The sequence below is a fragment of the Corvus cornix genome, chromosome 4 (assembly GCF_000738735.6).
Source record: "Corvus cornix cornix isolate S_Up_H32 chromosome 4, ASM73873v5, whole genome shotgun sequence".
In the NCBI taxonomy this organism is placed as follows: Eukaryota; Metazoa; Chordata; class Aves; order Passeriformes; family Corvidae; genus Corvus; species Corvus cornix.
Window position 1 is genome coordinate 21,424,651 of NC_046334.1, and position 18,639 is coordinate 21,443,289.

Sequence of the window (18,639 nt, forward strand, 5' to 3'; positions counted from 1 at the left end):
CCACAATATAACAGATAGTTCATATAGATGATGGCACATTTATTTCAAAAAGTACCAACTTTTAAGTTCATGTGACTTTTCTTTTGGTTTTCAACAAGTTTTTCCTCCCTTCATGCCTTAGCTCATCCTGAATAGTCTTCCAGACTGAACTGAGGATGCTGAGGTCATTCCTGAAGCAGGGAAGCCTAGAGCCTCCTATGTCAGGGCCACATTGGGTCCACTCGATTGCAAACATCTAGTGACATGTGTGGGATGACTGTGGGGCCACTCACAGTCATTAGGCCAGACCAGTCCTCTTTGTGTGTGCTGGTGTCCTAACAAAACAGAGCAGCAGCTCCTTTATCACTACCTTCTCCTTCTTGACTCAAGTATCCATGCACAACATACCTGACCTTTACTGTCTGCATGCATTTGTGTCTGTCTCGTGGTTTTGAAGTGGCTGGTAAATATATACTACTCGGCTTCCGCCTTTTCTCCAGCCTCAAATCCCACAGGTTTGTTCCCATCCCAAGGTTTCATGCAAGAGAAAAGAATGTTTAGTCTACACCTTGTATTTATGAACTTTATTTTCAGGGGAAGAGGGTGCTTGAACTTCTTTATACAGTGCAGTATTTGTCTTACCACACAGGAAAATAAAAATAAAGCCTGCATTGTACTCAAAACTCTTAATTCTACAAAGAAATGTATGTTTTCCGCTGTTACTAATATTTGAAATCATTAATCCTAGCAGGTTCATTTTTTTGTCTTTTAATTTTCCATTGCCTACTTTGATAGAAGACAATGAGGACAACTAAGTTTTATTTCTGTTTCTGTAAATACCCTCTGAGATGATCAAAAGTGACCAGTCATTGTCATAGCAAGGAAGATGGTCTTGATGGTACACAGAAAAATTAATCTCTGTTTTTGTTCAGAAGTAGGGTGATGTTCTGAGAACAAAAAAACTGCAGAGTTGGGGCAATGGGAACATACAGCCTTTTCATTTTAATTACTAAGTCTTTGAAGAGGCTTTGCATCAGTGGGATTGCGGGTGATTGCAAAAACTTCCAAAGAAGATTTTTATTTAAATAAAAAGCCTCAAACAATTTGTAGTCATAAACCAGCATTTTAACCAATAATTGCCCTCCTAGATGCCTATCTTTTCTTTAGCCTCTCTTAAGTGGGACAAGATCTTGTAAAGATACAAACCTTTCCTCCTCATTTTAGTGGTAAATAATCTCTCTCTTTGTTAACATTGGGACTGTTCTCTGATGTACTTTGCAGCATCTGCTCCTTTTTCTGCCCAGTTCTTTTCAAAGCGTTCTTAGAGTCATGGAAATTTTTCCTGTCCAAACAGACCAGATAGAAATCTCTCCTCCAGGAAAGAGTCTTACAGAAACCCTGACTGTTAACAGCCCTCAGCTGGAGCAGAACTGAGACACTGAACTCAGGGAAGCTGCGCTAGTTTACACAAAATGAGAGGTCTCAGCAAACATACCTTGTGAAGGCCAGCTCGTCTACTTAGTTCACCATTCTGAGTGTAATCGAAAGTTTCAAAACCTAGAGCCTGTAGGCTGAAATTTATTGGGAACAGATGGGGCTAAGCGGCACACACAATTTACCTGTGCACCTAAATACAGTAATATATATTTATAAGCAGAAATGAAGCAGCTGGTCTCCATTTCCTCGCTAATGAAAACACCCTTGGCCTTCCTGAACTCCAGACCTATGCTGCCACAACTACTCGGCCTTCATACACACAAGTCATATCTGTTTGCCTGGGTCATGAAAACCCAGTGTTGCACAAATTCTCGTTAATAATTTTGGCTCTGTCCTGGTTTCAGGTGGGATAGAGTTAATTTTCTAGTAGCAGGTATGGTGCTTTATTTTGGATTTAAGATGAGACTAATGATGGCAGCACACAGCTGTTTTAGGTGTTGATAAGCAGTGTTTATACTGAGTCAAGGACTTTTCAGCTTCTTACCCCACCCTGCCAAGGAGGTTGGGGGTGCATAAAAAGTTGGGAGGGGACACAGCCAGGACAGCTGACCCCAAAAGGGATATTCCATACCATATCCTGTTATGATCAGTATACAAGTGAGGGGGAAAACTGGACAGGGGCTGCTGTGCAGGAACTTTGCAGGTGAACAATTGCACTGTGCATCACTTGTTTTGTATATTCTAATTATTTTGTTGTTATTAATATTACTAGTATTTTCTCTTCCTTTTCTGTCCTATTAAACCATTTTTATCTTGATCCATGAATTTTACTTTTTTTTCTTCTCCCCAGTTCTCTCCCCCATCCCACGGTGCGGGGGCAGAGAGAGCCAGCGGCTGTCTGGTGTTAGCTACCTGCTGGGTTAAGGCACAACAGGCTCCTACAGGAGCTGTCAATTAAATTACGGCAGCAGCTGAAATCTAAAGGTCACATCATCTAATATGAAACAACACAGCATTTGATAAACAGCACAGAGCACAGGTCAGAAGACCTACGGTCGGGCTATTGCCAGGTAAAGCTCTATACTCTCGTAGGTAAGTCCATCTTCCCAAATAATATTTCATGGGCAGTAAGACACTTCCTTAGCAAGAGACTTGCATGAACCTTTAAGCTGGGTTTGTGGGAAGGAAACATGTAAGCTTACATAAGCTATTTCAGTCCAGAAATTCCTTGTGGTTAGTTAATTATATATACTAATAACTTCCCAATGACAGTGTCTGGATGCAGCCTGCACATGCACACAACAAAGCAATGTAATACTGTTCATGCACTACAATGTTCTCAAGCAATGACTCACACTTCAGTGCAAGTTCTCATACTACAGAAAGCTAAGAATTGGGACTTCAGCCTTCCAAAATTAAAGTATTGCATTCAGGAACCCCTGTGATCTCTCTGGAGAGAGTGACTTGCTAAATACTTCGTAGCAACAGCCTTGCAAATCATAGCCACGGATCCCTAGGTGCCTGTAGGATGCTGACTGGGACACAACACTGATCGCAAGTATCACCATGTAGTTTTACACAAATCAAAATATGTTGATGTATCTTAAAATATGGACCATCTAAAAGCAAGGCCAAGGAGCTCCCTTTACACAAACAGGCTTTGTTTATCCCCTCAAGGAGGTAGGGAGTAAAAATAAGAACTCCTGCAAAATATCCTAATGTTATTGCCTATCTCATAAAAAGTATTAGTTGCGGTTTTTATTTTGGGGGGTGGGATCTTGAGAGGTCCATAGCTTGAAGGGGGCAGCATTCATGAAGGAGCCTGGCATAGTTTTGGAGACTGATGATTTTTCCAGAGAGTGCAACAGCCAAAAAATTTGAAAATTGATGTCAACTTTAGCAGGGGAATCCAACTGCAGAACAAGAGGAAAAAATTCCCAAAGTGAATATTTTTTTCCAATTTGCCTTTCTAAATAGTACTTTAGTTACTTTATTTCTTATTTTATTTTAGAGGTTAAAGAACACTTCCAAGTAAACAAAAACTGAAAAATGTTGTCTTTTGCACAACTGCTTTTTAAGGTCTTTGCTTGGTGCAGGGGAAAATGACTAGAGGGATGATCATAAACCTCTTCCTGAACCTTTGAGGCACTTTTCAGAACTGGACAAACCATACACACCGTTCAAATGCCCAAAGATGATTTAGTAGCCTCATGCAACCCCAAATATTCTGCCATAGACAGACAGTTGGTTACTTTTTCTTCCTTCTATTTAAACACAGGTTCAAAGCCTTCCCAGAAAGAAGGGGCCCAGCACACAACACAGTATCATAGGTCCCCCAGCAGTCCACTACAAGCCCAGCTCATGGTCACCTTTGGTTTTCCAGCCCTTTGGCCACTTGAATTAGCTGTGTAACCAGCCGCTTCTTAGTGTCTTATGCATGTCTTTCAGGCTTAGTATACAATATACAGACATCCAGACAGATAAAAATAGCAAAACTTTAAGACAAAGAGTATTGGCACTGCAATGACTTTTCCAGTGAAAAATATTCATGGTTGTATTGAGGCAATTGTGCCGTGCCAGTGTGAACGGCATCATTTTGTTAGGTCCAGCATAACTTAATTACATAATTTTCCCAGCTCATGAACATGTCTATATTTACTTTTTTATAATAAAATACAATAATGATTTTTTAAAATAATTTTCAGGCAAAGTAGTGCAAGAGATTAGGAAGGAACATATGGTAAAAGTCATTTTTGACCTATGTTTTATCCTTAAAACCCAAAAGTGGATTCAGTATTAAAATCAAAGCACTCTAAGTATATTATGAAATATTTACAGCTGTTATTACTGCCTGATTTATGTGTGCCAGAGACCAGATTATTCAGGCTGGTTTCACAAGCAGTATGTCAGTAAACAGGATTTTGTTTGGTAATTATATTAAACATGTCCATATAAGCTTTGAATTAATTATAAACCATATTTTACTGTACTTGATAAAAGCACTAAGCAGCAAGAACTAACGATGGCAAAAAGGTCTCCTCTCATTTTCAATAAAGCTTTCCATGTGAAAATCTGTCAACATGAAAAAGTTACTGCTTGTAATTAAAACCAGGCTTTAGTTCAGTAATATGTTTACATGTTATGTTCCAGAAGGGGGAAAAACGCAATTAAATTACTCTCCTTAAACCCTGTGGTTCACAAACACACAATCTGCTCTGGGCACGCTACTGATGTCAGCTCCTTCAGCAAGGAAGACAAAAAAATCAAGCTCAGCCTCATGACACATTTGAGAGTTTTGCACTACTAACACAGTGTGGCAGGAGTGTAAGGGAGCCCTGCAAATATATTCACAGGGTGTTTGCAGTGGGTTAGTGTGCCCACGTCAGGCATGTCAGCTGTGCTCCTGTCAGTACTTGCACAAGGCTTTGCTAATGGACAGATAATGACACAACAGAGGCAGAGGAAGTTACAGCAGTACTTCACCAGACTTGGGAGAGGGTCAGTGAGCGACTAATCATCCCTCTGTTCCAGCTCTCACGTTAACTTTCTAAGCCATCCCTTGCCTGTCTCCACAATGGCTTTATAGCACAAGGTCTATTTTCAAAGCAGACTTCAAAGTGACTTCTCTGAATTAGACCCACTGCCAAAGCAGGTGCTAAACTGTGCTTCTGCGGGTGCCAAGACCACAGTACTGGGACCTCAGCCTGCTGCTTCTTCTGAAGATGAGAAGTTCATCACCTGTAACATTTCTCTATACCAAGCACACACCATTTTTTCACCATCCTTTTCAACCCTCTTTTTGATGCACAGAGATAGGTGAATGCTATTTGCTGTGCCACTGGTTAACTAGAATTTCAGACCACAGGCATACAAACACTATCTTGACACATTTAAAAGTTTTCACACTGCTGTAATGAGACATATTTCCTAAACAGGCAGGAAACAACCTTCTTCCATAGCAACTCGGTGCTCCACATGAGAAAGCATCCTACAGACTTCAACATAAACTTTTCTCAAACAAGGCCATATTATATTTAATGATAAAAAACCAAGCAGATAAGCAGCTCTGTGCTTATCCTGTATTACAGAAGTCTGTACACTGGATTTGTTAATCTAGCTTTAATTCAGAAACCTGACACTCCCTGCTTTTCTTGTATCCATTTTTGTTCCTCATTAATGCAACCAGATGGTGACTTCAGTGTGATTACAATTCTGCCTACTTTAATGTGAACTCTTCATCTTACTATTATCAGATGACATTTGCTTTTCTTAATGTACATAGTTTTAGGAAAAGTACAGAAGTGCTATTGCTGTGTTACATGAAAAATTCCAATATACATTTAGCTGACATAGCATCAGCTGGTGTTTAAACTTGGCTTAGCTAATGGACTTTTAATGTCAGTGGGGTTGTGTGCAGTTACTGGCTATTAGCAGGAATGGGCCCTTTCTATAAAAATCACTTTTCCTCAAGTGTGTTGTTTGAACATTCCTTCCCCTGATTTAGTGACTGTCACCAAATACAAAACAAATGCAAGGACGCCGGAATCTACTGTTATCTTTAAAACCAACTTAACCTCAGCCTGGCCTCTGCAAATGAAATGTGTTCTGCGTTGGTACTAGTGAATACGAAACTTCAAAGACAAAAGACCAAATCTTCCTTGCCTTGCTCCAGTGAGTAAATCCCAAGCAATCCAGTGAAATAATCAGACAGAAAGTAAATTTGATCACAACACTTTATCTATTAATTTCCCTAAACAATAAAAAGGCAATGAAACCAAGTACTGGTAAAACAAGCTGATCAGTAAAACAAAGCAGATTAATAGTCCACACATAGTCACTTTGTCACTTAATTTTCTTTGCAAATGTTTCTCATAAATGCAGATTCAAAACTTTACTCTTGAGACCATAAAATGATAGAAATGTTTATAAAGTAAGTAATTAAATTAGACATTTAATTTTTTTTTTTTTAAAGATTTGGAAGGTTTTATCTAATAGCCATACTTACTACAAAGAATTAATATATAACTTTGGGGGGTGGAGGGAAGAAAAAGATTAATATCAAAATATTTCAGGACAAGCAAAGGACAAAAGTTAGCAGCTGAACAGTTTTGCCTTTTGCAGTGCTTGTGAAAGGCATATGGCACTTCTCATTCTACTGCCTACACCAGGATAACAACTGCTTTTGTTACCAGCTACCAGGCTGCACTTCTGACTCAAAAGTTCAAGCCCATGCTTTAAGTAGCAGAGGTCTTTAGTTCAAAAGTGATTGCTAAGGCAGGAAATTGCCACACATTTGTGTGTAACAGATATTTACGTGAATATCTGCCTACAGTTGGTGACATTTGGCTGTCAGTGTTCTTATCTGAAATACTGTAACAAAATCCAAGAGAAAAAACTTCTACCTGAAAGAACCTTGCCAACTTGTTTTCAAGCAAGGCACCGCGTTAATCGCTCTACAGGAAAGAGACACATTGCTATGTGGAAGGAAAATGGAAAGCCTCAAAGTTAATAAAATTATTAGGTTCAAAAAAAAAAAAAACAACCTAATCAAAAAAGAAACAACCCCATGAAAAGACCTGCCACCAAGTAAGATGAGATCAAGGTCTGTTCATCCTATAGTCTTGACTCTACTGTGCCAACATATTTTTAACACAGAAGCAGACCAGCTTCTGACACGTGCTGGCTCTGAAATTAATGAAGCTACATTTGTGGTGGTCATAACCTGGCCTTGCTCCACATAAGTCTATCCTTGGTATAAACACTAGGCATTTAAAAAACAACAAAACTAAAGGAAACTGATAGTGAAGCTGACAGGTCCCAGTCCTGAACTTTCTAGCTACAAACTTTCTAGTTACTTAGGAACTAAGAAATTAGGAACTTCCTATTTGCCCTAGTACAGCTATTTTCCATGACGAAGAGAAGGAAAACCTGCACTCATATTCTTGCCAGCAAAGATCTGCTGCATAAGAAGATTGCTGCATTTTGTTTGAGCAAGAGACCAAAAAAATTACCTTCAAAAACTGGTGAGGTAGCAGAAAGGAAGTCCCTCAAGCTAGGTTTGAAATGTCTTCATGAAAAGAATTTATAATGGGGATGATGATTTGTTGAAAAATAGTGCAGCTTTGGGGCCAAAAGCCTTTGAGCAAGAAATACAAGTATTTCATGAGACAATTCAGCAAGATCTCATGTGAACAGCACTTGTAGAAGGGCATAGTCTTCCCCACTTAATCACAGATCCATTCCTTAACCAGACAGAGTTCTAGTTTCCACAATGAACCCTGATTTTCAGATCAAGTGGCCAAATTTAACAGAGGAAACTTTATCTCTTCCTAGTTGAAAGCAACAAAGAATTTTATCCTGTTAACAGAGGTTCAAGCAGCAGAGATTTCTCTGTAGTCTCATCTGAATGCAGACAACCTGAAATTTCACACCTCACTCTTTGCCTGTTAGCTCCAGCTATTCACTATTAGTCACGGCCACTCATCTTTTGTATGTGTAGAGCTGCAGAGCAACCAGACAGACACACAAAATTGTGGGAAAATGGAAAGGTGAGACGGACACATCTGTGCTGACTCCCTGAGCAACTGGCAAAACTTAAGAGATATACTAATGAAAGAGAAAATTCATTCACACTATGGCAGTGTGCACATCTTTGTGAAATTACTCCTGGTAAGTGCCTGCACTTCAGTCAGTGTCGGTAAATCCAGAGCCCATGAAAACAGAAATGAGTCTCGCTCGCTATTCTGTCCCACTTACTCCTTGATTTCAGTATGACTGAACTGCAATTAACCTCATTCAGTGAGACTGTATTATTATTTTCACTCAATATGTAAACTTTCCAGTATAAACACACATGTTGGGAGTGGACAAGACAAGCAATGTATTTAAACAATAGATACACCATATCATAAAAGTGGAGCAATTCATATACCAGGCATTATTTTAGAAAATTATGGCTGGAATACAGCTCTCCAAGAAGCTCTGAATTACTAATAATTCTGTGGCGATCCCTTTTCACTGTCTCATGTGAAATGCAATAAAATCAAGCAAAGAAACACCTGGGGAACAACTATCAGTTCAAACAAGTTTCCAAAACGGCTGCAATAAAGTCAGCCTCTTTTGACAGATCATTCATGGCTTACTTGCACATTTCCTTGTATCTAGCTGATGAAATTCAAGATTTCTCAAACAATTGCATCCAGCACTCCAGGGACCAAGAAAAACGCAAGCTTTCCTTTTTCTCAAAGGATACACTGCTAATCCACTGAGATTAACATTTCAACCTCTCACTCAACATAAGACTGAGAAATAAAGCTACTTTACTTCTTTAAAATAACTAAAAAGGGATTGGCAGGAGCTACCTAACAAGAAAATGCTCAGCTGTTGCCAGGCCAGTGAAATCTATCTGAGCTCCTTAGCATTATTGTTGAAAATGTTACCGCAACAAGAGCAAAAAGATACTGATTTAATTGCCTAGGCAACCTCCTTGCTTTTATGACTCATAAGGCAACAGGGTCCTCTGGAGCACAAGTCGTTCATTCAGATGAATGAAGTACAGTTGAATAACATAGTCCTGAATTGCAGATTAAACGCAAATGAAACAAAACAGCCCAGGACAGTGATCCTTATTCCATTTACAACAGTGCTGCACTCATGCGCTGGATCTGCTTTTCCTCCTTCCAAGTTTGAGGTAACACCGTGGATTTCATTGGGCAAAGCAAATCTTCCAAACTGCCTGCCACCAGAAAGTCAGAGCTCCTAGGAAGCATCCCTGTTCCTGAGCAACAGCATATACTTTGCATTTTCCTTTGTTCTGGTTCAGGCCAGGACAGAGTTAATTTCTGCAGTAGACAGGAGGGGGCATGGCTAGGACCCAGAGGTTATTCTATACCAGCTCACTTCATTTGCCAGAGATGAGGTGAAGGGCTCTCCTCCAAGTCTGGGTGGTGTGGCAGAGGGAGCGGTCAGGCATTGAAGCATTGCTGTGGTCAGGGAGTTTCCGTGTGAATCATTTGCTCTTTCTTGCACCTTCTGTCATCAGTATTGTTACTGTCACCGTACATTTTCTTATCTAATTGCTGTTCCCAGTAAATTGTTCTCAGCTCAACTCATGATCTTTACCTTTTGAGCCTCCAATTCACCATCCCACCTCAGGGGAACGGGAAAAGGGAGGAGGGAGAGAGCGAGCAGCACGTGATTTGGAAGGTCCCCGTGGGAGAGACTAAATTGGGGAGTACCATTCCTAACCCATGGCATCTTCTATACATATTTCTAGGTAACAGCAGATATAAAGAAACCATCAGTGAGACTCGACAAATTTCACATCGAGAAGGTACCTGAGAAATGTAGCATTCCCTCTGTAGCATCCCCTCTTTAGGACAGTAATAAGACAAGAAGAATGGACTGGAGCACCAGAGTCTTGGCTAGTCAGAAGACTTGAGCTCATGTTTTGGTTTCCCTTACACATATGCTCTGCACATGTAGGCAATTCCCCCTAGACCTCTCCACCAAATAGTGATAAATACAGCAAACCTTCAAATCCAGCAAAACAGACATTGAATAACTAAGGCAATGTTACAAGTAAGAACTTCCCATAGCCTCCAGCAACGCAAGCACGTAGCAGAGCTTTGCTAAAGACACAGCTGCAGATATTCCCCACAGGAGGTATTGCGTGCCTCTCCCATCCTGCCTGTGTAGGACTCAAAGGAAAGCCAGAATCTGAGGAGGTGCTGAGGCACTACAGCATCACATACTGACATGGGAGATGTCCCTGCCTTGATGGGACTGTTGGACTGCCATGCAAGCTAGAGCAGCACTGCTTGTATTCGGGGAACAGCAAAGGTACTCACCTAAATTCAGCATTGCCTGACAGTCCCTCGTGGAAATAAGGGCACGTCTGGCACCACTGAGAATCTGGGTCTCCACCTCAATCTGCACCACTGTAAAATCAGTGTGATTTACAAAAAAAACAACCAAACAAAAAGAGCAAGCTCTAGAAAGTGTTGTAAATATATACCTTAACCACAGCTGACCAGGAACGTAAATGAAGTCTAACAGTGAGGTTTTTCACTAGGCTGGTTGGAATACGTGGAAAAATGCAAGTGGAAATGAAAACTGTTGCTGTCAGAAGACTTCACAACTTTTTAACTTCTTCATTTTCACTGAACACCTAACAGATTTTCAAAGAGCATAAATACGAATAGTTTGGGCAGCAGGGTAAATACTCAGGGCTTTACTCACCTTTTCTCTAAAATAACTGAATCTTTTCCTGGTTTTGATTAGGGTTTCTTGCTTTTTTCCCAACCTCCCCATAGCAAATAAACAAAAAGGATTATTTTTCTCTCTTTTTGTTTCCTAAATTTTCCATGTTGATAAAAAGGGTATTTTTAAGTGAGACTATTTTTCATTAAGCTCTTTCTCCCCAGCCAAACTTTTAGATAATGTGACAGGCTATAAAGGGGCTCCCCAAATCCTGGCGTTTGATCACTTGAGAGGAAATCCCATATTTCCTGCTTAACGTCCATGTGATTTGGGATGGAGTCATAAAAGCAAACAGGAAGTTGTTCTAGTGATGACTACCTAGGGAGAAAGCTATATACAAGCATCTCTGAGGTTACTGAAAGCTGGGAAAACCTCTGGCAGCTCCTGCCCGCTGCTCCCACTCACTGCACCTTACTTGCGCCTGTTGTTTGTACAAGCAGAGCCAACCTCGAGGAAAACAACTGGAACACAGCTACAGTTTGGGGCTTCCCTTTAGCTGCTCCAGCTAGTGTGCACACAGTGTTATGCTACATCCTCACCCTAGAGAGAGAAATCTAAACACAATAACCACAATGGATGTTCTGCAAAATGTTTAACCAAACTTATCATGAACCCAACAACAATACTCAATAAATCACCTCCCCACCACAGCAGCGGAGTTCGGGGCTGGAGTACCTACAAATGACCCCATTAAATTAAGCACAGGGGAATAAAATATGTTCAAAATCAAGGGGAATTTTGTTGTTCCTGTTTGTTCTGTGTAAAGTTCTTTATAACCATTTCCCTTTTTAGCATAATTTCAAATGCTTGCTTGCAAATGATACAAATTAAGTGTTTCTTTGAATACAGTTTGCCTCCCAGAAGACTTAATAACATTTCCTTCAGATTGCCTCTTGGATAATGTTATGACAGAAAGATCCAGGGGCGCCTGCTCCTGAGACTGGACTCTACTGAGCACACACAATAAATCACTTAAAACACCACCATTCCTTCAGCCCTTGGAAGCAGCCGGCACTGAGCTGTGCCTCTGCACAACATTATCCTGACGCTGTGCTGATGGAGGTTATGGCCAACTGGAAAACCACAGCTCGTCTCTGACTCCTTTCCTTCGATTCTTGACTTGTACTTGAGAAGCTGGTTTGTACCTCCAAGCTGAATGCACAGCAGAGCTGGCTAATGCAAATGACAGACACTGTAGTTACTGCTTCACTGGCACCGGTGCCAAGATCGCTGCCTGCTAGACTTGAATACCTCCACTGGGTGGCTAACAAGACATGCACTTCACAAACCAGCACAGCCCTCTTCCCCACCCTAAAGGGAGGAAAGACAGTGCCATTTTTTCCTAAAGGGACATATAGACGGTTATATGAAATATATTACATAGGCAGAGCATCCATGGTTACACTTTTATTTCAAAGATAGCCTCCAGTAACATGTTTTCAATGACAAACCAAGTCTGAGACTCACATTGAGCCCAATCCTCTGACTAAATCACAGCAAACTGTTCACTACTCAGAGCAATGCAAACTTACCCAGGAACTCCCCTTTGCACCAGCAATTCAAACATATTTTTCTTATGAGATGCAAAAGTAATTTTTTTGCCTTTTTGTAGAAAACGTATCCAGAACCGATTCCTCAAAAGTCCAATGACGTAAAATCCAGAAAGAACCAGAAATCGAGAAATACAGCCATACACTATAAAACAAGTTACTAAAAACAAGATTGTTTTGCTGGTAGCATGACATAAATGTGGCTTTGCTTTTTGAAGTATAACTATCCTTTGTATCCTACTTATGCACAAAATTCTAGACATATACTGTACAGAAATACACAGTTGTTGTCCTATTCAGCCTGGGCTTCTCTTACTTTCCATAGGAACTGATTTGCTTTGTATCCTATTGAACTGAGCTGGGTAGACTGTGCCTCAAAACACCTCTCTTCTACTTGCATAAAAATCAAGATATTTACCTGGAAATGTCTAATAAATATAACACACATTTTCTCCTTTCCTACTGCACAGACCAGCTATGGAACTGATTTGCCTGGCATTGGCACAGAGTTATATTCCTGTTTTCAGATGTACTGTATTTGGAAAATTAAATTAGGAAAATCTTTTTAATTTGGTTAAGGCTGCTTCCTGTTTCTGAATTTGGATGTCACACACAAAGCGAGTCCCAAAATATAGTGAATTACTGGGGTTTAAGACCATTACCAAAGAAAAATAAAGTTGTGTGGTGAACGATCCATGTAAAATGATTAAGTGCAAACATGCACAACAACTGTGGAAATGTTTAGATGCACTCTGGCATTCTTACTGTACAGAGAAATAAGTGACACTGACAGTAATGCTGAAGAGCCATCAGGAGGAGCCTGTATGTGATCTATGTATTTTTTCCGTAACTATTGCAACCAGCTGCTAAAGCCTGGAGCCAGAGGAAGAAGAGCTCAGATTCTGACTCCCATGTTCCCAGGGAGGAATCTCTCCTCTATGCACAGATTCATCCACTTAATTTTAATCCTGCTTAAATTGCACCTCTGTCAGCAAAGGAAACACAGTGGCTGCTTTGCTTTCAGCAAAGAGTACTGCAGTACTAAAATGCTACTCAGAACCAGTACAGGCTACCACATCCAGCTCAAGCTTGTCAGCATCATTGAAATCTACTACAGTGCATCCCTTTAAAACAGATTAATGTTCCAAAGGGCCTTATCCATTCACAACAAAATACTACTTGGCTCTTGTTTTATTAATACAAACACTACACCCACATGATCAAGTACAAGAGGTCCACTGCCGCATCAAGATAATTAAGTCCTTTCCCCGCCTTTTTTCAACAAGATGTGTTTAGGTATTTAATTAGGAAATGCATCCCCAAAAGGTTAGTACATTCACATGTTATATTTCACTTTTTCCGCACTAAGCATTTTCAAACTGCTGCTGTTGCTAATACAGACTATGCTGGGGCAAGACAAGTATCTGCACATATGGCTCTTTTACAGCTTTCTTTTTAAATTATCACTTTGATTAAATCAGGTTTGAGGGGTTAAGCATGAAAAATGCACTCTTTTATTGTAAAGGAAAAAATGAAACACAGCCTCATTAATACGTAGTCCATTTAGCTTTTCTACCATCTCTTAAAACTTCGTTATTAACCCCAAAAGCTGTCTGAACCATGCTTGTCACTACAGATAGATAGCCTGACCCTCCCTTTCATCCCACCTCCACAACAGAAAGGTGGGAGCCACAGGGTAAGTGGATAACAGTTTGGGAGGTGGGAAGTGTGGGGGCTGCAGGGAAGCACAGCAGCTGAAGCCCAGTCTCTGCTGACTGAAGAGCCAAAGGAAAAGTTGCTCTTACAGAGGTGGCACTGAAATGCCCAGCAGGGGCACAGTTTGTGACATTTGAATTCTCATTCTGATGAAGCTTATCATAGAGGTATAATAAATGCAGTGAATGCCAGATCAGAGTTGATTCTGGCTTGATAATCACTCTGGCCCCATTCACACCACTTTGAGAATTAAGGGCTGTCTCTACCATTGCAGCCATTTCCTGTTCTCTCCTGATAACAGCGGAAAAATACTTAGCTTCGGATAAGAAGATAAGAAATACTAATAAAACAAAAAGTGTATTTAGGTCTGCTGAGAAGCTCACAGGAGGATGCCGAGATGCAGTGATAATCAATCTGCCAGGGAGTGAGGGGGGCTGGTCTACCAACCCCTCAGTTAACAAATTCATTTTCTACAAGGCAATGGAAAAGGAAGGTATGAAAGCACGAGTCCCAGGAATGCTCACGGCTTTCTTAGCCTGCTTCAAAAGCTAAAGATAGTTGGGGAATTGAGATGAAACATATATGTTTTTGAAATGTATAAATAGAATAGAGAGAAAACTTTGCCTGGTGCTATATGATGAGGAAACTTCCTGAAGAGGGCATAGTTAAACTTTTGATTCATTGCCTCACTGAAGCACCACGTACACATACACACATACATGAAGATCCCCACTGCACACACCAATCAGAAAATCCCTCAGCCCTGGGAAAAATGCCAAAACCAGGTCTGCACCCAAATTCTCTGCCTGGTCCTAGCAATAAAAATAAAAGTATACATAGAAAAACAAGTCCAAGACAAATAGCTATATCCCAACCAGATTCCCTGGATTTTTCACTCTGCTGTGGAAGTTTATCACACATCACACATTGGGAAATGTTGCTGAAGAGCTCTCCACTCCTTTCTGGATAGGTGAGCACACCTGTGTCCTGTGGCAGATCCCACAAGTGTGTTGCCCTTTGCAGCGTAGGAACAGGGGGCCTGGATCCTCTGCCCTCGTGGCATTTCTGTCACACAGCATTGTGTCACAGAGTGTAAGTGTGGAAAGGAGAAACCATCTGAGAGTGCGAGGTATGAGCCCTGTGGCACAGAGATGACCACTCTGGAAGAGCCAAACATGGGGGGGGGCGGTCCTCTCTTCCCTGCTCAGGCCATCTGTCATGCGAAACTCCCATGTCCTGCCAGCAGAGCAGGCTCCTTTCCACTCCAGGTCCAGCTACCTGAGAGGAGCTTTCTTCTCCAACACCCCCTGACACGATATATCTATATCTACACAAACTGATATATACCCACTGACATGTAGGTCTACATGCATATGGTACTACAAAAACCCCTAAATACAAAATACCAAACCTGTCCTATCTTGAACATGAAACTGACCAGTGAAAGGAAACGGAATGGAAGACACAGATTAAATGTGCCACGGTGCATAAGGGATTTTTGTACTCTCGTTCTCTGCTACTCCCTTTTCATGGCCAGATATCTGATCTTCCTGTGATATAAATTAGCAAAGGAACATGACTCTGAGGGGATGGAGTAAGTATCATCAGGAAATGGATTAGCACTATTACATGTACAGACACGGTGTTCAGTGCACCCAGCCCACCAGCTGCAAACCTACAGCTCCGTGCCTGGGAGAACCCACAGAAAGCCTGCCAGGGGCATGGGGAGTCAGAGCAACCAGCACTGCTCTCCTGTCAAAAAGGCCACAGAGGAATGCACTTTGTAATGGCTGGGTGAGAGCACAGGGTCAGATCTGTGCAGTTTTCACAAGTGCCTCTCCACAGACATGATGTGGGGAAAACCAAGCATTCTTACACTTGTATTATGCTAGCAACTCCAAATCAAAAGTTTGGTGCATGTTATTACTTCTTGGTTACATATATGGGGAAAATAAACAAAGAAGCTTCTAAAATTCCTTTTCTCTTGTTAGTCATATAACTGGGAGTTCCAAGTGCTTTAACGAACCCGCACATCCTTGCTGTATGCAGCTCTGCCCACATGCAGCAGCAACCTCTCTCTTTCTCTCTCCTGTGTTCCACAAAAGCAACACATTTCCACATTAGGTCTAACTCCCGGAAAGAAAGAAGAGAAGCACCGAGAAAGTTTGTCCAGCATCAGCTCGCAGGAGAAAAAGCCTCCTACTGCGGCTGTCAGCCGGGTGGGTGCCACACCGAGCCAGGGCTCTTTGTGATGCTCTCAAACACCCCTAAACACGCACTGAGAAGCAAGATATTGCCACTTGGAAAGGGGAATTTATACAAGGGCTACAGGGAAGGCAGATCGAGATGTACTCCATAATCCCCGACACGGGAGGGGAAACAAAATCTCTAAACATAAACACAGAAAGACGGTAACTCCCTTCGGGTGTATCATGTTTTAGGCAGGAAGAAGGAGGGCGTGGGGGGCTTTGGGGGGTTCAAGACTGACCGGCGATTGCAGAGCTCCAGGGTACGACTGTGCCGCTGCGGAGGGACCCCCGCCCCGCACCTGCCTTTCCCACGCACCTTGCCAGCCCTCCGGGGCGCACCGGCGCCGCTCTCCCGCCCCGGAGGGCGCCGGCGGGGCTCCTTCAGCCCGAACTTCCCCTCCGCTCCCCATGCTCCATTTGAGGACGGAGTGCAGGCAAACGCCTGTCCCGGCCAGGCTCAGCACCTACAGACCCGACCTGGCCGGTGCGACCGGACCCCCTGGACCCCGGCGGGGGTCGTGCATGCGGGGAATTGCACATACAAATACAGGAAAAAAGATCATCACGGCATAAATTCGCATTTCTAGCCCGCACCTGGCGGACGTCCCAACCCCTCTCCATCCATCCATCCATCCATCCATCCATCCATCGCCTTACCTTGCGCCGCGGAGCCGGGGCGGCTGGCCCCCAGGACGGCCAGGGCAGGGAGCACCACCGTCTGCAGCAGGTATCCCAGTCCCAGCCCGCAGCGGGCCGCTGTCCCCTCCAGCCCCTTCCCATGGCCGGGGCAGCGGGGGAGTCGCGCACAGCCGCGGAGCCTTCCTGTGCCGCCTCTGCCGGCCCCGTCCCACCTCCGGGCGCGGAGCGGCGTGGAGCCCCCGCCAGGCGCTCAGGCTGCGCGGAGGGCGGCGGGGCGAGGGGCTGCGCTCGGACCGGGCGGGCAGAGGCGCTGCATGGCCCCGCGGAGGGGCGCGGAGCCGGCGGAGCGCTGCTTTCTTCCCGCGGGCGGCTCGGCGCGGCTGCCTCCACCCCGGGGGTGGGCGGGGGCCGGGGCCGGGGCCGGGGCCGGGGCTGGGGCTGGGGAGAGGGGGCTGCGCCGGCCGCCTGCGATAAAATGCGAGCCGGAGCGAGCAGCAGACCCAGAGGGAAGGGGGCGGGGGAGGCTGGGAGCCACCCGCCGCAGAACCGGCCCCCTTTCGCCTCCTCCGCCCGCGCCCCCTGCGCGCACACCCGCGGGCACAGGCGCACGCAGATGTTGGTGCGCACACGTGCGCGCCCGCACACGCACCAACACACGCTCGCACCCCCGCCCCAGCCCACCCGGGCAGGGCAGCTGGGACCAGGCGCGGGAGCCGGGGCTGCGCTGGCTGGACGCCGTCAAACCCGTGGCTCTCGCGTCCCCAGACTGTCCCCGTGGGCCTGACACCGCCACACACATCTCCAGGGCTCTGGGCGACCAGGAGCATCTTTAGGGAGCCATCAAATGCAGGATCGGGGAGCCCCACGCCGGACGGGGGATACCAGTCTGCTCCCACAAGCAGCAGGGCAGGGGGGGAGGTCGCACCAGGAGAGCTGCTGGAGAATCCACTATCTCTGGGGAGCATCTCCCCGTTTGCTCTCCAGGGCCTCTCTCTTAAGGCTGGGGTCACTCCCTTCCAGCCCTTACCCTTCCACTCTCCTTGCACCCGCAAAAAGCTGTCCCCTGGCCTCTGACTTCACCACGTGCCCATCAAATCTCACTCAGAAGGATAGCGGTGCCCACACCTCAGGTTCATTGCTCAGCCAGGGCTTGGTCAGGTGTTACTGTTGCTTTCTATGACTTTTTTTTTTTTTTTTCCCCCCTTTGGTTGGTTTGTCTGTTTGGTTTTTGGGTTTGGGGGGTTTTATGTTTGGTTTGGGGCTTTCTTTTTTAAGTTGCCCTTCCCTTTGCAGAGCCAAGGTGGGCTGTCTGCAACCATGACAGACCTCACACACACCAGGTGTGCCGATGCCAGGGACTATAGCCTCGGAACTGTCCCTACGCCACGGTACTCCAGAGAGAGTTGCTTTCTCCAGCCCAGAAGTTCCCTCAAGCAGGGCTGCGTGCGAGGCAAGGAGCACTGTTTTCCTGGGAGGCGTGGCTGGGATCTTCCCAGTCACTCTGGTTTTGCGTTCCCTTCCCTGCCCCTCCCACACAGGAAAACAGTTACCAGCCTTGCTAATGCTGCAGGAGGGCTTCCCGGGGGCCAGTGGAGCTGCCTGCCTCCAGGGAGGCTCTGTCCCACCTGCCCCCTGACTTTAATGTCCTTCCTAGGGAATTACACGGACTGTTCCCATCTCATGGTCTAGCGGGACAGCATTTTTCATTTTTTTCTCCTCAACAGCAGCTGACATAAAGCTAGAGTGTGACAGGAAAGCAAAGAGCAAAGTCCTTTTTTTTTTTTTTTTTTTTTTTTTTTTTCTTTGTA

General features: G+C 44.0%; 1 protein-coding gene across 1 annotated transcript in view; it reads right to left on the reverse strand.

Moving 5' to 3' along the window:
* The window catches only part of UNC5C (unc-5 netrin receptor C), a 252,492-nt gene extending 234,696 nt beyond the window's left edge, over positions 1-17,796 (reverse strand). The window contains exons 1-2 of the mRNA XM_039550969.1: positions 17,481-17,796; positions 16,850-17,080 (exon numbers count right to left, since the gene is read on the reverse strand). Coding sequence (XP_039406903.1) covers positions 16,850-17,080; positions 17,481-17,796 — 547 coding nt within the window. The remainder of the gene's footprint in view (positions 1-16,849; positions 17,081-17,480) is intronic.
* Positions 17,797-18,639: the final 843 nt, after the last annotated feature.